Source organism: Ascidiella aspersa, chromosome 1 (genome assembly GCF_963924565.1).
Source record: "Ascidiella aspersa chromosome 1, kaAscAspe10.2, whole genome shotgun sequence".
In the NCBI taxonomy this organism is placed as follows: domain Eukaryota; kingdom Metazoa; phylum Chordata; class Ascidiacea; order Phlebobranchia; family Ascidiidae; genus Ascidiella; species Ascidiella aspersa.
In genome coordinates, this window is record NC_139447.1 from 40,905,010 (window position 1) to 40,925,923 (window position 20,914).

Consider the following 20,914-nt stretch of genomic DNA (forward strand, 5'->3'; position numbering starts at 1 on the left):
TTTTTCTTGAGAACTTTGGTGCAGTGGCAGTTGCTGCAAAAGTTGTGTTTTTGAAGGAAAAAATGCATTTGTACGTAGAACAAGACTAAAAATGGTCACAATTTTAGAAAAAATCGGTTTAAAATGGATGTCACATTTTAGAAAGGGACCGGCACTAAAGGCACAAGGCTTTAAAGGGACATAATTTAGAAGAGACGCCTGACTGAAATATACGACTTTAAATGGTTGTGTGGTACAAAGCCTTGATCTATTGGTTTAATTATATATGTGGGGGAATTTCACTTTTTTGGATTAAAATTGGACGTTTAATCACAATCCATTGCTCAATTAACTACATTACTTGGTATGGAAGCGGCACCGAGTCTAAAGAATCGGACATGTTCGATACTCACCCCAGGTATCGGGTATCGGCTTTGATCTTATAGTATTGGACGCACCACGCCTTGTCCCTAACCCTTCTAGCCGGCCCTAGTATTATAATGTAGATTTATAGATTTAAAGAGACTAATATTTTAGATTGACTTAGCAGTTGATACTTGCAACCAAACAAAGGTTAAATCACCTGCATTTCAAGTGATCCCCGATGACCTTTAGCACGCTTTCCAGGTCGCTGATTGGTTGATCTTCCGGCATTCCGCTGTTCACGCAAGCGGCAAAGTTGACCTTTGACCTCGGCGGACACTTGACGTTGTTTTTTCGCGGCTTGTATTTTTTCAACTTCGTGATTTCGGTGTCCATGATACCTACGCCATTTAATATCAATGTATTTGTATATATGTGCGTCACATAATACTTGCATCACATGATATTTGCGGCATAAGGTATTTGCGTCACAAGATATATGCGTCACATGACATTTGCGTCATTTCTACGTCACAATGCGAACGATTCTTACGTATCCCGGTTTTGACGAAGATGTTGAACTCGTTGAAGCACTTGATTGTTGCGTAATAAAGTGGCGAGTCTTCGATGATCAAACTGGTCACAGCTTGGCTCCAACATTCGACTGTGTCGAGACCCAACGTGGAACTAAACAAGCACAGCGTCAGTGGGTCGGTGGGTCGGTGGGTCGGTGGGTCGGTGGGTCGGTGGGCCGGTGGGTCGGTGGGCCGGTGGGCCGGTGGGTCGGGGGGTCGGTGGGCCGGTGGGTCGGGGGGTCGGTGTGTCGAGACCCATCGTGGAACTAAACAAGCACAGAGTCAGTGGGTGAGTGGGTCGGTGGGTCGGTGGGTCGGTGGGCCGGTGGGTCGGTGGGCCGGTGGGTCGGTGGGCCGGTGGGCCGGTGGGTCGGTGGGCCGGTGGGCCGGTGGGTCGGGGGGTCGGTGGGCCGGTGGGTCGGGGGGTCGGTGTGTCGAGACCCATCGTGGAACTAAACAAGCATAGAGTCAGTGGGTGAGTGGGTCAGCGGGTAAGTGGGTCGGTGGGTCGGTGGGTCGGTGGGCCGGTGGGTCGGTGGGCCGGTGGGCCGGTGGGTCGGGGGGTCGGTGGGCCGGTGGGTCGGGGGGTCGGTGTGTCGAGACCCATCGTGGAACTAAACAAGCATAGAGTCAGTGGGTGAGTGGGTCAGCGGGTAAGTGGGTCGGTGGGTCGGTGGGTCGGTGGGCCGGTGGGTCGGGGGGTCGGGGGGTCGGTGGGTCGGTGGGCCGGTGGGCCGGTGGGTCGGTGGGTCGGTGGGTCGGTGGGTCGGTGGGCCGGTGGGTCGGTGGGTCGGTGGGCCGGTGGGCCGGTGGGCCGGTGGGTCGGTGGGTCGGTGGGTCGGTGGGTCGGTGGGTCAGTGGGTCGGTGGGTCGGTGGGTCAGTGGGTCGGTGGGTCGGTGGGTCGGTGGGTCGGTGGGTCGGTGGGTCGGTGGGTCGGTGGGTCCGCGGGTCGGTGGGTCGGTGGGTCCGCGGGTCGGTGGGTCGGTGGGTCGGTGGGTCCGCGGGTCGGTGGGTCGGTGGGTCGGCGGGTCGGCGGGTCGGCGGGTCGGCGGGTCGGCGGGTCGGCGGGTCCGCGGGTCGGTGGGTCGGTGGGTCGGTGGGTCCGCGGGTCGGTGGGTCGGTGGGTCGGTGGGTCGGTGGGCCGGTGGGTCGGTGGGTCGGGGGGTCGGTGGGTCGGTGGGTCGGTGGGTCGGTGGGTCGGTGGGTCGGTGGGTCGGTGGGTCGGTGGGTCAGCGGGTCGGCGGGTCGGCGGGTCGGTGGGTCGGCGGGTCGGTGGGTCGGGGGGTCGGGGGGTCGGTGGGTCGGCGGGTAGGTGGGTCGGGGGGTCGGGGGGTCGGTGGGTCGGTGGGTCGGTGGGTCGGTGGGTCGGTGGGTCGGTGGGTCGGTGGGCCGGTGGGTCGGTGGGTCGGGGGGTCGGGGGGTCGGTGGGTCGGTGGGTCGGGGGGTCGGTGGGTCGGTGGGCCGGTGGGCCGGTGGGTCGGGGGGTCGGTGGGTCGGTGGGTCGGTGGGTCGGTGGGTCGGTGGGTCGGTGGGTCGGTGGGTCGGTGGGTCGGTGGGCCGGTGGGTCGGTGGGTCGGGGGGTCGGGGGGTCGGTGGGTCGGTGGGCCGGTGGGTCGGTGGGTCGGTGGGTCGGTGGGCCGGTGGGTCGGTGGGCCGGTGGGCCGGTGGGTCGGTGGGTCGGTGGGCCGGTGGGTCGGGGGGTCGGTGGGTCGGTGGGCCGGTGGGCCGGTGGGTCGGTGGGTCGGTGGGTCGGTGGGTCGGTGGGTCGGTGGGTCGGGGGGTCGGGGGGTCGGTGGGTCGGTGGGCCGGTGGGTCGGTGGGTCGGTGGGTCGGTGGGCCGGTGGGCCGGTGGGTCGGTGGGTCGGGGGGTCAGGGGGTCGGTGGGTCGGTGGGCCGGTGGGTCGGTGGGTCGGTGGGTCGGTGGGCCGGTGGGTCGGTGGGCCGGTGGGCCGGTGGGCCGGTGGGTCGGTGGGTCGGTGGGTCGGGGGGTCGGTGGGTCGGTGGGCCGGTGGGCCGGTGGGTCGGTGGGTCGGTGGGTCGGTGGGTCGGTGGGCCGGTGGGTCGGTGGGTCGGTGGGTCGGTGGGTCGGTGGGCCGGTGGGTCGGTGGGTCGGTGGGTCGGGGGGTCGGTGGGTCGGGGGGTCGGTGGGTCGGTGGGTCGGTGGGTCGGTGGGTCGGTGAGGGGGTGGGTCGGGGGGTCGGGGGGTCGGTGGGCCGGTGGGTCGGTGGGTCGGTGGGCCGGTGGGCCGGTGGGCCGGTGGGTCGGTGGGCCGGTGGGTCGGTGGGTCGGGGGGTCGGGGGGTCGGTGGGTCGGTGGGCCGGTGGGTCGGGGGGTCGGTGGGTCGGTGGGCCGGTGGGCCGGTGGGTCGGGGGGTCGGTGGGTCGGTGGGTCGGTGGGTCGGTGGGTCGGTGGGTCGGTGGGCCGGTGGGTCGGTGGGCCGGTGGGCCGGTGGGTCGGTGGGTCGGTGGGCCGGTGGGTCGGGGGGTCGGTGGGTCGGTGGGTCGGGGGGTCGGGGGGTCGGTGGGTCGGTGGGTCGGTGGGTCGGTGGGCCGGTGGGTCGGTGGGTCGGTGGGTCGGGGGGTCGGTGGGTCGGGGGGTCGGTGGGTCGGTGGGTCGGTGGGTCGGTGGGTCGGTGAGGGGGTGGGTCGGGGGGTCGGGGGGTCGGTGGGTCGGTGGGTCGGTGGGTCGGTGGGCCGGTGGGCCGGTGGGCCGGTGGGTCGGTGGGCCGGTGGGTCGGTGGGTCGGGGGGTCGGGGGGTCGGTGGGTCGGTGGGCCGGTGGGTCGGGGGGTCGGTGGGTCGGTGGGCCGGTGGGCCGGTGGGTCGGGGGGTCGGTGGGTCGGTGGGTCGGTGGGTCGGTGGGTCGGTGGGTCGGTGGGTCGGTGGGCCGGTGGGTCGGGGGGTCGGTGGGTCGGTGGGTCGGTGGGCCGGTGGGCCGGTGGGTCGGTGGGTCGGTGGGTCGGTGGGTCGGGGGGTCGGGGGGTCGGGGGGTCGGTGGGTCGGTGGGTCGGTGGGTCGGTGGGTCGGTGGGTCGGTGGGTCGGTGGGTCGGTGGGTCGGTGGGTCGGTGGGCCGGTGGGTCGGGGGGTCGGGGGGTCGGTGGGTCGGTGGGCCGGTGGGTCGGGGGGTCGGGGGGTCGGTGGGTCGGTGGGCCGGTGGGTCGGTGGGTCGGGGGGTCGGTGGGTCGGTGGGCCGGTGGGCCGGTGGGCCGGTGGGTCGGTGGGTCGGGGGGTCGGTGGGTCGGTGGGTCGGTGGGTCGGTGGGCCGGTGGGCCGGTGGGTCGGTGGGTCGGGGGGTCGGTGGGTCGGTGGGTCGGTGGGTCGGTGGGCCGGTGGGTCGGGGGGTCGGGGGGTCGGGGGGTCGGTGGGTCGGTGGGTCGGTGGGTCGGTGGGCCGGTGGGTCGGTGGGTCGGTGGGTCGGTGGGTCGGGGGGTCGGTGGGTCGGTGGGCCGGTGGGCCGGTGGGCCGGTGGGTCGGTGGGTCGGGGGGTCGGTGGGTCGGTGGGTCGGTGGGTCGGTGGGCCGGTGGGTCGGGGGGTCGGGGGGTCGGTGGGTCGGTGGGTCGGTGGGTCGGTGGGCCGGTGGGTCGGTGGGTCGGTGGGTCGGGGGGTCGGTGGGTCGGGGGGTCGGTGGGTCGGTGGGTCGGTGGGTCGGTGGGTCGGTGAGGGGGTGGGTCGGGGGGTCGGGGGGTCGGTGGGTCGGTGGGTCGGTGGGTCGGTGGGCCGGTGGGCCGGTGGGTCGGTGGGTCGGTGGGTCGGTGGGCCGGTGGGTCGGGGGGTCGGGGGGTCGGTGGGTCGGTGGGTCGGTGGGCCGGTGGGCCGGTGGGTCGGTGGTCGGTGGGTCGGTGGGTCGGGGGGTCGGGGGGTCGGTGGGTCGGTGGGTCGGGGGGTCGGTGGGTCGGTGGGCCGGTGGGTCGGTGGGCCGGTGGGCCGGTGGGTCGGTGGGTCGGTGGGTCGGTGGGTCGGTGGGTCGGTGGGTCGGTGGGTCGGTGGGTCGGTGAGGGGGTGAGGGGGTGAGGGATCAGGCGTGAGGGATAAGGGGTCAGAAGTTCAGGGGTCAGGAGTCAGTGGGCCAGGGGTCAGGGATCAGAAGTTAAGGGGTCAGGGGTTAGAGGTTAGTGAGCCAGGGTTCAACTCACTTGCATTGGACGGCGTCTGATTGGCTGAACCAGTTGGTGAACTCGACCACGAACTTGACGAGCCCCCTGTAAGAGGAAGACCCGGACAGCTTGAGTTTGAGGCAGGGGGGGAAGAAATCCTCTACTGACGTCACTCCTGACCGCTTGCGGCGCGCGTGAGTTGCGTCATGGCAACCTGCGAGAAAACGATCATTTTAAGTCAATACTAGGCGAAATACCGGCGTTCCCAGGTTAAGTAGGCTTATCCCAGTTTGACTTTAGACCCTATTGGACAACTGCAATAGAACACCAAAAAGCCATTGCAGACTCATCGAATTTGTCGATCAGTGATATAAGAAAGGCAGACTATACAAAAGAACCAGCCTGCATTGAGATTCGAACTCCTGACCTCGGTCATATCAGGGACTGTTGTTTTTATTAATAATTGCGACCTTACCTTCGGTGGTTTTTATTAATAATTGCAACCTTACCTTCGGTGGTTTTTATTAATAATTGCGACCTTACCTTCGGTGGTTTTTATTAATAATTGCAACCTTACCTTCGGTGGTTTTTAATAATAATTGCGACCTTACCTTCGGTGTTTTTTATTAATAATTGCGATCTTACCTTCGGTGGTTTTTATTAATAATTGCGACCTTACCTTCGGTGTTTTTTATTAATAATTGCGACCTTACCTTCGGTGGTTTTTAATAATAATTGCGACCTTACCTTCGGTGGTTTTTATTAATAATTGCGACCTTACCTTCGGTGGTTTTTATTAATAATTGCGACCTTACTTTCGGTTGATTTATTAATAATTGCGACCTTACCTTCGGTTGATTTTATTAATAATTGCGACCTTACCTTCGGTGGTTTTTATTAATAATTGCAACCTTACCTTCGGTTTGTATTAATATTTGCGACCTTACCTTCGGTGGTTTGTATTAATATTTGCGACCTTACCTTCGGTGGTTTTTATAAATAATTGCGACCTTACCTTCGGTTGATTTTATTAATAATTGCGACCTTACCTTCGGTGTTTTTTATTAATAATTGCGACCTTACCTTCGGTGGTTTTTATTAATAATTGCAACCTTACCTTCGGTGTTTTTTATTAATAATTGCGACCTTACCTTCGGTTTGTATTAATATTTGCGACCTTACCTTCGGTGGTTTGTATTAATATTTGCGACCTTACCTTCGGTGGTTTGTATTAATAATTGCGACCTTACCTTCGGTTTGTATTAATATTTGCGACCTTACCTTCGGTGGTTTGTATTAATATTTGCGACCTTACCTTCGGTGGTTTGTATTAATATTTGCGACCTTACCTTCGGTGGTTTTTATTATTGCGGCAAGAAACAACACGACTAGGGCTGCTTGGAGACTTGCCATCTTTATTCTGATTCCTCTGTCGCTCGACAATTTTAGAATAAAGCTGATTGTTTAGAACATTGGCAACAATGCTTAAACAATGGCAGCGAACGGGATTCATCGCGGAAATGCGCTCTGCGTAATGTCTCGGCCGATGTCGCAAAAATATAAATCACCAAAGTTATTTCATTAATATATTATAATAAAGCGTTTAATAAACAACTGTCGAAATACCAAGATGAACGCACTCGAGCAGCTGGTCGCCATAAAATGCACACGCTTCGTTTAGGTGACGTTGTTGGCTTGCTATAGTAATGGGATTTATTATTTTCCATGAGTTTCCGAAATAAACAAACTAACAAACTTGTATACTGTAGGGGTATGGGTCCGATTAATGAGTCTTCATTTATATAATTGCCAAGATGAATCGACCACACTCCTACAAGATTTGAGATGGCCTGTCTTCGTGAGGCCATTCAGGTCCTATTCTTTCCTTTAGTTCAGATACATGAACAGTCAATTTTGCTGTCTTAGTAAAAGCTGTAAAAGCCTCCCCTGCACTAGGCAGTACTGGGTGCTACTGGTTGATACTGGTTGATACTGGTTGATACTGGTTGATACTGGTTTTTATTCGATTGTGCGACTATACTTATTGGCGAAAATATTTCAAAAATGCACAGGAAATATTGACGTAGACATTCTTACGATTTTCAATAATAAATCACGTGACAACAAGGCGTGGTCTAAACCTTTTTCTCTCGACTCTTATAGACGGAAATAATATTTTTGTCCCAATATGGCTTGAACAAAAGCGCTTCGATCTAAATTGCGACGTAACTGGCGTTCGATTCTAAAAAATACCGGATTGTTGACAATAAGGCGAATTTCAAAACAAAGCGCTCACATTAAACGGATATACGTAACATCACATACAGCACTGACGCATAAAAATTGGTGTAACAAGGCATTCGTTGCAAACTCTAGCAAGAGATATCGGCAATCGAATTTAAACAAAAACTTTCCGTGACGCAACATTAAGGCGATAAATAATTTGATGTGCTGACGTGTTGCGACAATACAAACAAGAAAACACAAAATAAGGAATCTGATGGTAGGAGCCAGCGAAAAGCCAAAGAGTGGCCACTTATTCAGTTGACACATTAGGTTAAGGAATTCTACTTCACGGTAAAAATGAAAAAACAAAACGGGAAAAAATTTAAGGTCAAGTTTTGAGTACAAACACAACAATTTAAATGAAGCTAGGTAAAATAACAGATAGGACTTTTTAAAGTATTAAACAAAAAGAGTTATTTTGAACCACAGTCGTTTATTTAAACATAAATTATGATTAAACGCGCCAAAGGTGCCGCAAATTTGATGTTTTATGTTGTTTTATATTTTTAAATTAAAACAACATTAACGTCTGAACAAACACAGTTCGATGTAAGACCAAAATAGGATTAATAACTAACAGTCGTAGCCTAATAACGTCATTTAGGTCAGTGGGTTGCAACCCCATGTGGGGTCGGCTGAAATTTTGGAAGGGTCGCTAATTCTCACCATATTCCTGCTAATTAAGTACCATATATGTATTTCGTTTTCCTTACAATGTCGTCACACTAATAAACATGACTGAGTGCATAGTGGTGGCAAGTTTTCGTTTCTTCTACATCAAAAGTGTTGTTTTTGGATCTAGAGCTAACTTGACATTCGACAAAAGTAGGTTTCATTGATTTAGCGCAGCGTTTTATTGCGACATTATTTCAATGAATGAGAAAAAGTTAGCTTTTTAGGCTTTATATTTCTAATTGTCAAAGCAAAAGCAGAAATCCAGTTTTTTGATTTATGTAAAATTTATGCATATTCGCTTGTGTTACTTTGTTGTTTGTTCCAGCATTATGAAATATTTTATTGGTATGTGAAAACAATGGTGTCGCAATAAAACCGTTTTTATTTTATTTAAATTGGGGTCGCTTATTGAAAAGATTTGAGACCACTGAATAAGACCGTGTGTATTTTTGAGACGATTTAGATGTTATTCTGTCGATCATAGTACTGCGTATTTGGCTTTCGTCTTAATGCTATGGTAGTGTAGAGTGTAAAGTGTAGATTATTCTGCTTTATATATTGTTGCTTTGCAGGTCCTTTTGTGTGTTACCGGCCAAAGTCTTGTAAATCGGCCCCCCATGTAATCCCGGATAGAGAACAATGGGGGCCTTTTCTAGTAACCAGCATTTTCCAAAAATGACCTGGCGATTGTGATTTTTACTTTTTTGCCCTTTTTTACGGAGCAGCAGCCAACATTAAATTCACCAAACACAAAATGCCAATATTACATAATCTCCCTTTCTACTTTGGTGTAGAGTTTAAAAATAATTGCTGTATACTCCTGACACCGCAACCTCCGTGAACTTCGCGGCACACCGGTTTTAGTCTCTAGTTTGCAAAAAGGTCAATTTTCCATCTTCTCAAGGATGAATCACAGACTGTTCATTCTGAAGCAACAGGACTAAAAACCAAAACCTGCACAATGTGCGCTCAATGTGCAACTTACAATGTATCAGAGCACGTTATACAGTAAAATAAATAACTTCATATTAAACGATTTTTCCGATGATGTTTATTGTATTGAGACGATCAAGTAATGCATGTCATCTTTCGTGCAATCCTTTTTATTAGTATATAATTTAATTGAGTTCCAATTCTATAGATTTCCGTTTTAGTGGGGGAGCTATGTGTCAAAAAAACCTTCTGGCATGCAAACGATAAGTAGTCGTGAGATTTTGGCACAGATATTCATTTTGGCGTTTTATCTTGATTTTTGCCCGAACCCAACTTGATTTCGGTGTACTTCCCCCAAGTATGACCCCCTAAACCCCTAAATTTTAGCTTCAGCAAAATTAGCTGTGATCGGTCTCAAACAAACAAGAATAAAAAATTATTTTTAAAAATATATTTTTTTTAATTTTATGACGTATAATTTTAAAGTTAATTTAATTGTACGTTTTGATGACGTCATCGCTAGAATAGGAATTTCGTCTTAATAATAAAGATATTCCCCAGACTTATCACTTTCACAGATTTGATTTCGCGTTTTTGTTTTCTGGAATTCGTTTTACATCTTCAGTCAAATTATAACGTCATAGTGACGTCATCGGTTGTCGAAATTGCATATATTTTCAAAATTACTTCACAGCAGACGTTAGAATTTTCGTCTTATGGTTTGAACATAGACGAAAATATATGTTCATTAAATGCAGACTATAATATTTAAAAATCAAAAAGTTAGTCGCATGTAGGCTGTAACTAAAGCAACAATAAATGATACATCAAGGTCTCTCAATTTCGTATAATTTAATAATCAAAAGATGAAAAAAATGTGTAAATAAGTTATCAATTAGCGATAAATCAACAGCATGCCGGTTGTGACGACATATGTATATTGGTAAATGAAAAACAATACATTTATGGTAAAGTCAGTAAATAAAATTAGAAAAATAGTAAAACAAGAAATTGCGCTAAAACCGATATATTATTTATCTAAAAAACAACATTTTAGGTAATGAAAAAATGTGTAATTATTACACTGGTCTTCAGGTTAAACAAGACTTTTTACATTTGCACAAAGGTGAACAACTGAATTTTGCCTTTCTATACGAGCAATTCATTGAGCAGCCCTTGATGCAGCCACAAATGATGACATCTGTTTTGTTTATGTGTTGGAGGCAATTCAGTTCAAAATGGAACCAACTGATTGCTTTTCCAACACCAATCCCATTGAGTAGCGTCCGGTAAAATTTGCTGAGGATATAAGGACTGCCCCCAAACGTAACCAGCTTGATATGTTGCCCTTTTGATGTGGTTTAGTAAAGCTGCTGCTGCTGTTGGTAGTCTATCTACGGAAGACCCCTTTGTTAACAGCATTTCTTTTCTTAATTCATAAACTCCAGTTGCGTTGCTACTTTTGGAATAAACACGAACGACAAACTTTTCGATCACTTTTATTTGTGGGGGAATGTGCACTTTCATGAGAAAAAAAAGTGCCGTAATCTGATCCTCTAGCTCAGGAGTGGGCAATTATTTTGAACCGCGGGCCACATGAGAAATTTAAAATGTTGTGGCGGGCCGGGTCAAAAAAGAAGATCTCAAATGCACGTAATATAGCGTCATACTACGACACTAAAAAAATAGATAAGCTAACAAACTTGTTATTACCTTAGGAGTTGTGCGCAAATGTGCAATTTACGTCGAATTTAAAACAAAGGAAAAAATGTGACTATAGGCTATTTCAGTGTTTCTTAACCTTTTTTACTTGGGGCGCACCTAGAGACATATGCAAACAGGGCGGCGCACCTTGCGAGCGAAGCGAACGCGAATTTTTTTTAGGTGTGCCGGTATTTCTCTTAAATTGCCTGCATTTTTTTATTATATAGGTTTTATATAGTAGCATATCTTTAAAGGGACTCCAGCCTTTAAGACTAAAAACCTTATTTTGTCCATTTAAGTCTTGTTCCGATTAATTTTGGACTTATTGCGTGTTAGGTCTTATTTGAACTATTTTAGATCTTATTCCGTCGTGGTTATTACTGCGAATATGGCGTTATTATGTCGGTGGTCTTAATAGGCCTACTGTGGTAGCCTATTATAGATTAATTATCTGATTTAGGTATTGTTGCTTTGTAGGTCTTATTTCGTTTTCTATTTTAAAGGCTGGTGGAATCAATGAGCTAAGCTTAATAGGAAAGTAAAAAATAAATGTTTTATATAATAGTATAATAGGACAACTACATTATTTTATCCTTTTGCTCGCAGCGCACCTGGCAGCCTTCTGCGCCGCGGCGCACCGGTCAAGAAACGCTAGGCCATTTGTTTTAAAACGAAAATTTATTTAGACATAGAGGGGAACGTCAAGCATTGAGCACAGAAAAAAATGTACATAGCTTGATATATTGGCGTTTATCAAGTTGTGTGTCGAGTTGACTAAAAAATTAAGGTTAAATACGTAAAAATTTCCCACAAAAAACTTACAATGTTTTTGGCTTTAAGTTACCGATGTGTTATACTTTGGTACAATGGCCATATTGCAAAGAAGGCATAAATCGGGAGAAATACACAACATGGCATTAACTAAATTAGGCTGACAAACGTGAATCTGTATGTTTCAGAGTTTAGACAACGGCATGTATTTCGTTCATATTTTAAAGTCGGAATACACTCGAAAGCAGCGCAATATATCTATATATATTAGGGCTAAGTTTTTTAAACTTTTGTTGGAGAGAGTGCCACAGTGCAGAGGACGCTTTCAATCTGTAAATATGGCCAAATAATTCGTGGAAGATACGAAAAAGACAGAAAAGATTCGCGCGAAGCGCGAAAAAAATCTGTTTATTCTTTAAAACAGGCTTAAAATAGAGTTCGGATCCGTCCCTAGAAATAGTGTTAATGATACAACCAAACATGTAGAAATCCCCCTTGTTTTCGCTCGGCTGTATTTTAAGAAAACTAAGCCGCGTGCCGTATGTTGCCCAGGTCTGCTCTAGCTTATATATTTATGAGGCATTGCAAAAACAAGCTGTTATTTCTGCGAATACTCGCGATAGATTGTTGTTTTGATTTGTGACTGGTCGGAGCTTTTGGCATGGTTTTAAAAACAACAAGCTTGTTATTTGGAAATTTTCCCCAAAGTGACGTTTTTTTTTAATTAAAACGTTACGTACAAAATCTAAATACTCTTTGGTTTCATTCTCTTTAAGAGATTGCAAGCAATTCAACGCTTCCAGGTGCTACAAATCTTGAACACAAATTTATTAGATGGTAAAGTTTTCTGATTAAAGGTAACCCTTTTCTCTAATTGATGACATGGGTTACCCTTTTCTTTCTTTTTCGTCAAATTGATTTTACAAAAATAGTATTATATTAATATAGCGCCTTTTAATTGTAAATAATTTTGTTACTTTTATCCTTCTATTTACAAACAAAACAAATTACCATTTTAAGGTAAACAGACACTCGTGCTGACAGTAAGAGATTCTCAAGCACATACTTTACTGATAGTTCTCCTTTAGTAAAGTCGAGTGGGCAAGAGTTACGGAAAAAAAATTAAATAAATAAATAAAGTAAACTGAAGCCAACTGGTTGCTGTGTAGCAGAACAATTTTTTAAGATCTCTTGCAGCTGTCAAGTCTTCAATCGCTAGGTTTATAACGTGGCACTCCCAGCTTGCAGAAGATGAACAATATCTGTGCAGTACACTACATCCTTTTCTTCAAAAAAAACATGGAGGAACTCTTGATGCCTGTTGCGATAAAAAGTGATGCTTCTATTGAACCCAGTAACATCAATAAAGCAAAAATAGCAGTCGCAGACATGGTTCCTGTGTATATCCACCGCAAATATAGCAGAATATATCAAACCTATTTCGGCAAGATTTCTAGTTAAAAGCATTATAATCTAATCACTTTTACAAAAAAAGCTACTAATTTAACCAAGTAAAACGTATGAGATGTGTAAGATCTAACATAAAATAACTTAAAAAACAAAGTTATTCTTAGTTTTAATTTCATCACAACGAAAAAACTTAAAAAAATGAATTGTGGGGTAAAAAAAAAAATTGACCAGATGAAGCAAAACCATTGTTATTTTCGAATTCAGCACATTAAAATTATCCTAAATCAATTAAAAAATACTAAACAAAAGTTTCTAGTTAAATGTTAAAAGAGATCGTTAAATGTAAATCCTTTCTGACTTAAAAGTAAGTTGACCTTGTCTAATGGTAAAAATATAATCCTCCCTTTAACCTGTTATTACTAACAACTTTACCTGTACCAAAACCTTTTTAAAAAGACACCTCTTTTTTGCAATTTAAGCTTAAGCTTGACTGTCAAATGCATTTTTAATTGTTTTGTAATTGATTGATTGTAATTATATAAGTAATCATACTGCATTTTATTGCTTTTTACATTCTATATTAGGATTTCTACACTGTAATGAATCTCATTTTTTTCTAAATGCGCAAAATACGAAAAAATTGTGACGTCATGATGACGTCATACCTTAAGTGAAATATTTTTTTAATTCTAAAATTTAGGGGTTTAGGGGTAATACGGGGGGAAGTACATCGAAATCAAGTTGGGTTCGGCCAACAATTAAGATAAAACGCCAAAATAAACATCTGTGCCAAAAATCTCACGTCTACCTATCGTTTGCATGCCAGTGCAGATAGCACCCCCACTAGCTTATATGGGGTAAATTTACGAAAAAAATAAGTTAACAACTGGAGATAGCTAAATCTGCAAATTTAGCCTTAAAACCCGTAAAAGTATTTTTAAACGTTCATAATTTTTAACTACTCTGCTTATGTGGGCATGGTTATGACGTCATTGGGTATCGGATTGTGATACTTTTTGTTCACGACATTGGTTATCGGAATAAAGTGTCAAGTTTTGTGCACCCCAACCCAATTGCATGTTGATAGGACCTTTTAAACGTAAGGCAACACTTCTTGTATTTAAAGATCTATGTTTGACCATTTTTCAACTAATTCAACTGCAATATTGCATTTTAATTTTAACTTAGAAAAAAATTGTTAGAATTAGTTGAAAAATTGAATAGCGATACGTCTGCTTAGATTGTTTGTGTTTGTTTTTAAATGATCAATGAATCCTAAAAATAACTTTCGTAATTAGTGGCTCGATCGACCTCTCTGATTCACTGCATTTTCAAAAATACAAGCATTTTTATTATGAAATACATTTAAAATGAGTGATTGTACAACGTTAAGTCAGGCCATAATTGCGTAAATTTAAAAAACTTCAACACAAAAGTTTATTTTACAAAACCAGAAAATTGAAGGAGTCACGGCACGCATATAGCACAAAAACATTTAAGGGAACAAAAAATTACTCACTGTAGGGCGAAAACCAATCGTAAGATAAAAAGTTAGAAAAGGTCGAATTGACAATTTTTAAACGGAAAGCGCAACCTAAACTGCAGCAGCAATATTTGCGAAATACTTTAAGCACGCTAGTCCAGAAGCCAGCAAACAAAAAGCGTTGAAAGCATGTTTATGAAAAAAAGTTTAGAAGACTATTCAGATAAATTTGCAGCTTCTTAAGGGCTTGAAGATTTTTTAATATAACGCGAAAACAACAAACGGTAGAAATGTTACGGTCGACACAATTAAATATAGATTTTGTTTTTAGAGTCGCTTTTTAAAGACATAACTTAAGCTGGATATAAAATAAATTTAAATACATTCAAGGCTTTTAAGAATTTGTACGTTTTTAAAGACCTAATATTGAATAGCTCGACGTTTTTTAAACATAATTCGAAACAAAACAGTATAAATGCCATGTCCAACACAATTAAAAATATTTTCATCATGCATATCAATGTCATATTGTCAATTAAACCGAGCGGAGCTGCTGAAGTTTTACACACGGTGAGAGTTCGATTATGGCTGCAGGCTGCTTGCGGGTAGCCTACTGCATTCAAATAACTTGAAGAAAAAACTCATTTAAACGAACTTCAAAAGTCAAATATTAATGGTTCATGAAAAGTTTGTGATGCACCTTGTATACCTTTTCGTATTGGTGCACCCCGTGGAAAATTTGGTTAAGGGTGTACCAACTGTACCGTGCACACCGGTTAAAGAGCATTGGTGCCAAGTAGAACCCAATCCCCAGTCACAGAGAGCGGTAGCTTGGCGAATTCCTCACACATCTGTCGTTACCGGTCACATATCAGAATAAAATACTAGAAAGCGTATTTTATGGGCGATTTTTACTTGCACTAGCTACATTGGAATTTATTTAGATCTAAATTGAGAATGCCGTTGATGTAACAACTCTATGTTGTTACGTAACGCGTGTTCATCGAAGCGTGTCCCAACGTGGCAAGTAGCAGTTCGACAAATTCTTGTTTTTTTTTATTGTTTAAGATTTCCGTTAAAATCCACGTCTTACTAACTGGTTTTCTTCTTGTACTCGTTGTATGTCAGTACGTCCGTCCACCATCATGAAGTCGGTTCTTGTTCTATGTTTAGTTGGCCTGATTATTTTCCTTTTATTGCCGAACGATTCTGAAGGAGGTAAAGGACCGTTGGTGACGCACAAAGTAAGTGGTTGGTCATTTTTTTACAGACAGCTGTTGGCAAAGTTTGGTGCTGGTCTAGAATTATACTACATTTGGCGCTCTTTTACTATTGTACGTGTAAATTAATAAAAAAAATTTTTTTTTTCAAATGCCGCATACCACAACGCATATTGTTTGGGTTAGGGTGCGGGTTAGCGTTTGGTTGAGGGTGGGTCAATTAATTATTAATAATAAACATAATATTACTTGACCCACCCTCACCCAAACGCTAACCCAAACATTATGCGTTGTGGTATGCGGTATTATTATTTTTTTTTGCATAACTTTTCCTGTACAATAGTGAAAGAGCGCCCTACATTTTCGTCCTGGGTTTTATAATGCTAACAATATTTGTTTTAAGGTTGACAGGGCACTGGTCTACTTGAATCCTACCACATTTATTTTAGCACTAATGAAACATGTTGTCAAAAAATAAAATTGCAATAAATGAATAAATATGGTAGAATAGAAATAATTATAATACTTGAAACAACCCAAATAATGTTAGCGCAATAAACCCCTGACGAAAATGTGGTAAAATTTTAGACTTTTGCACCAAATTTACTGAATGCATATCTTTTTTTAAAAAGTGATTGCTGGCTAAGTTGGGTTGCTTTGGGTGATGTGTAAAAATTTTGACTAAAAATCTTCTTTATTTCTCGAGTTATGGGACTTTTGCTTTTTTGTCCGATTTGAAATTATCGACGTTTATGAATTTTTGAAGAAATATTAATAACTTATCCCCGAATAATTGGCGGTCGAGTCATATCTCATTTCGAAGAGTAGACTCGTAGCTATCACCCTATGTAAGTCACTTAGGGCACATTTTAATTTCAAGGCCGAATATGACTGAATATTAATATTCATAAATATGAATATTAATATTGTAAAGTTTTTTTAAAAAAAAAGTCTTAATTGCTGGCTAGCTTAGGTTGCTATAAGTAATGTGTAAAAATTTCCGATCGATATCTTGTTTACTTCCAGAGATATAACGCAAAGAATTTTGAGCTGCGTACTTCCCTTCCAGGTTGGAAAGTTTGGCCTGAATAAATCCCCCGCGCAGTAGCACCTTTAGCCGCGGTCACAGCCGCGCATTTTATTGAAAATGTGTTCAGCCGCGCAAATCTGACTCAAGCAAACGCGCAAAACTTCAGCCGCGCAAACTTCTGTATGGAACTAAATTACCTAAAAATGAGAAATACTACTAAAATATAAATACGGGCTTTAACAAGCTTTACTATTTACGAGAAGTATATTAACGTAATACAAACGTTAGTATGGCTCCTGCAAAACTGATGTCACATTTGTTCACTCATCACTCGTGTATGATCGAAAATGTGTCACCTTAAATCAGGCCTGCACAACTAAAATGTTACAAGGGCCACAACAAGCACAAAAAAATTGGCGGGCCGCATACTGAAATTGCGTAACATTCTTTAACGCTAGTCTATAAGACGTATATAATATAATGCATCATATAAAATACACTGCGAAATGCAAAAACGCACAGTTCGGCGTTTTGGTCATGCATCAGTGGACAACGGTCACGTGTTTAGTGACGTCAAATTAGGCAATATCGAATAATATTGCATATTAAATGCTACACTATCAAACTTTTTAAATATTTATCTGCGCCCGCACACCAACCAAAAATTGCTTGCTTCCAAGTATTCCATGAACGCTGTAAACCTGTAAGTTTATTACAATATCGCAACTTACAACGTTCGGTAGCCTGGTGGTTTATTTTCAGCCGCGCAAGTTCAAGTCAAAATTTTATTTTCAGCCGCGCATTTTTTCAGCTGCAAATCATCTCCCCCGCGCAATATCCAAAATTTCCAATCTGGCTTCCCTTTGGTGCTGATTTGCAGTTTTAGAAGAACATATATACTAAAAATTAGTTCCAAGATGCATGCGGCCATTTTGCTGAACGTTATTTCTTTCCGGCACTTTGTGTCTCATAAGAGCAAATACAATTTTAAGATTTGTTTTTAAATATTGTTTCAGGTTTTTTTTGATATTTCAATTGGAGATGACAAAATTGGTACGATAGAAATTGGACTATTTGGAAAAACTGTCCCCAAAACCGTAGATAACTTTTATCAACTGACTACTGGAGAAAAAGGGTTTGGCTACAAAGGCAGCAAATTCCACCGAGTTATCAAACAATTCATGATCCAGGGCGGAGATTTTACAAAAGGAGACGGAACCGGAGGTTTGTGGTTTGTCCCTAAATCTTGCCTAACTATTTTCTGGTGCGTAGTTACCATAGTACGCATCAAATCAATAAAACAACAACATGATTGATAGTTACCATTAGAGAGAGACCGATATATTGATTTTAACCGTTATGGGTTGACAAAATTGTAAAAAATCACGTAACGGTATTGGTTCAAGGTCAATCTCGCACCATACCTTTAACACCACAACAGGCAAAAATCTTGCCTTAAGAAATATCACACCATAGCTCCTAATCCTTGCCTGTTGGATAGCCACCATAATACACATTGAACCTGTAACACCACAACAGGCAAAAATCTTGCCTTAAGAAATATCACACCATAGCTCCTAATCCTTGCCTGTTGGATAGCCACTATAGTCTGCATTGAACCTGTATCAGCACACCTTGCATAACTATTGCCTGCAGGATAGCACATCAGCTTTGTAGGCTTATCATTATGTTATGTTCGTATTATTCCAGGCAAGAGCATCTACGGCAACAAGTTTAACGATGAAAACTTTAAGGAGAAGCATTATGGAAAGGGATGGCTGAGCATGGCCAACGCAGGCAAGGACACCAACGGCTCGCAGTTCTTCATCACATGCGTTAAAACACCATGGCTCGATGGAAAACACGTCATCTTTGGAAAAGTCCTCCGTGGAATGGTAAGAACCTACAGCACTATGTGTCCGGTTTGTTCTTGTGTGGCATAAAACAATGTAAGAATGTATTTTATTAAGAGTGTTGTACTATTGAATATATGTCACAAACAGAACACTAAATATTTTACGTAAATTAATTGTTCCGATGCTTTAATGCAGCATTTGGCTCAGGGTTAGGGTTAGGTTAGGGTTACGATTTTATTTGTTTTCGCTATTGTGATGCTTTCTCGTTCCGCCAATTGGGCATTCACGCTTGTTTGGCCTAATTAGGCGGGTATGCAGGAATTATAAAAGCAGACGGTTACCATTTTCATCCCCAATTTTTCTCAGTCAAGTTACGGTTGAAGTGGCATGGATTTTTTTAAACTGGTACGTTCACATGAAATTACTTAAAAATGCGCTTTCGAAAGACTCCCAAAATTTGATATACCTCCTTGTGGCTAGTTTAAGAGGTAGAAAATGCCACAAAGGACACAGGAAAGCCTTGTTTTATAGATTGTAAAATGGAAGGCAGATTTTACGTAAATTAATTGTTCCTATGCTTTAATGCAGCATTTGGTACAGGGATGCCACGAAGTTTGTTTTTGAATTAACAACCATTTTCTTGTTTAGTAATTCCTTGAATTAATTTGTTTTAAAAGTGCATTAGTGAAACAAATGTTAAACAATTTGTAATTTTGTTAATTGGGTTGTTGGATTTACTTAGCTGAAACCTGATACACGTGTGAGTATTTTAATTTTAGGTTCTTAAACTTTTATAATTGAACTATGGCAACCTGTCGCATCACGTGGTCATACTTTTAAACCTATATTTTACAGGATGTCGTTGAAACAGTAGAAAAGACTGAAACTGGTGCCAGCGACAGACCAGTCAAGGATGTCGTGATATCGGATTGTCGCGGTGAAGTTGTGGATGAGCCGTTTGCGGTGGCGAGGAAAGAAGCCAATAAATAACCATCTAATTAAATGTAATCACCAGTGTTCAAACCTAACCCTAAAGCTATAACGTGTTGTGTCGTGAAGCGTTCTGGCAATTTTTTGGAGATTGTGAAATCCTGGCAGTTCAAAATAAATCTTTTTGTGTTATTTTCTCTATGATTAAATGGTTTGGCGTCGCCCAACACAAATTTGAATGTTATAACTGTACATTTGACTTGAAATGTCCGGATTTTCAAAAAAGTGAAGTTTGTTAACGAGTTTTACAAATGTGCCGAAACACAAAATGATTCCAAAAGTTCTTGGGTCAAATTGAGATCCTATTAATGTATATGGGTCTAATACAGTGATTCTCCAACTCTTGCGCCACCCCTCCGAAATATTAAATAGATTGCGGCACCCCTACAAGATTTTTCCTTAGGTAATTCACTAGAATGTCACAACAAACGGAACTGGAACAAACACGTAAACTCTACACAACGTAGGAAGTTCTAATTGGATTTATTTCACATACACAGAAAGCAGTGTGGATTTTGACTTCCTACAAAACGCGGCGCCTGCCAAATTTCTTATTTAACGTCGTGAACTAGTAAGCTAGGCCAAACACCAACACGACTTTTAAAACAATGAAAATTCGCAGTTTGAAGTTTTGCACTTGTTACCAACTCTACGATGAATAGTATTACAATTCGTAGAGTTAGTTTTGCTAATTTTTTTGTCCTACGTGCCATTATGTAACTTTAGTTGTGCAATTGCAAGTCATTCCTTCCACGGCACGCTTTGATCGGATCGGCGCCGATACCTTCTTAGTATCGGACGAATATCGATACTCATCATCGGGGTTTCGGCTCCGATCCGACATATAACTATCGGGCATAGGCTACTGGTGGACGTAAAAACATACAGACTATTTATGCGGCTGTCAATAGGTAAAAGGTTGTGTGCCCTGCATTATAAATGTTTAAAGCCTCCTAGCTGATCTCTGGAAGGTTTTAGGTTGTCGTCCTTCAGTAAATGGGGTATTTTTAGTTCAAGTTTTCAGTGTGTAGTTGACAACCTGGCATGTTCAATTAAAACACTGTCGAGCAAAAAAATGTTAAAATAAACTATAAGTATAGTTCCCAAGAAACCTGATGATTGTACAACTCTGTATCGTAAAATGTTTTTGACCGAAAAGTAATAAATCGTAGCATTTTGTTGATTATAAACTTCCTAGCAGTTTTTTGGACATTATTATGTGTCAAAGTCATTTACCGGACAAATATATCATAGTAGTTGAAGTTGTATATTTCAACAGGTAAGACATGACCACCGTGCTATCTGACTCCACTAAATCGAAACTTAATCAAGCTGCCATTGTAATTTAAGGAGCATACTGTCAGGTCGCTTATAGATTTATTGTACATTCAAATAATTTAGTATAGCTCGCTTTCAATAAAATGGCTTACTGCGCAGTAAAAACACGTGCTGCCAGTAAGGAGCGCATCGTTGACTGAGTTTTATCCAGCAGTAGCGTGACATTACATAGCACAAGAGCGACTGCGATGGGGATTAATTGAGTC

General features: G+C 44.2%; 1 protein-coding gene across 1 annotated transcript; it reads left to right on the forward strand.

Annotated features, from left to right (window-relative positions):
- The first annotated feature begins 15,305 nt into the window (after nucleotides 1-15,305).
- Nucleotides 15,306-19,502, forward strand: LOC146170528 (peptidyl-prolyl cis-trans isomerase B-like). Its single transcript, XM_083389307.1, has 4 exons — nucleotides 15,306-15,518; nucleotides 17,541-17,748; nucleotides 18,235-18,419; nucleotides 19,236-19,502. Exons 1-4 carry the CDS (start codon nucleotides 15,396-15,398, stop codon nucleotides 19,368-19,370), a joined length of 651 nt encoding a protein of 216 aa, XP_083245433.1. The 5' UTR covers nucleotides 15,306-15,395; the 3' UTR covers nucleotides 19,371-19,502.
- Nucleotides 19,503-20,914: the final 1,412 nt, after the last annotated feature.

Coding starts and splice junctions, on each gene's coding strand:
- LOC146170528 (XM_083389307.1), top strand. CDS start 15,396: ATGTCAGTACGTCCGTCCACCATCATGAAGTCGGTTCTTGTTCTATGT. Junction 15,519..17,540: donor GACCGTTGGTGACGCACAAA/GTAAGTGGTTGG, acceptor ATATTGTTTCAG/GTTTTTTTTGATATTTCAAT. Junction 17,749..18,234: donor AAAAGGAGACGGAACCGGAG/GTTTGTGGTTTG, acceptor GTATTATTCCAG/GCAAGAGCATCTACGGCAAC.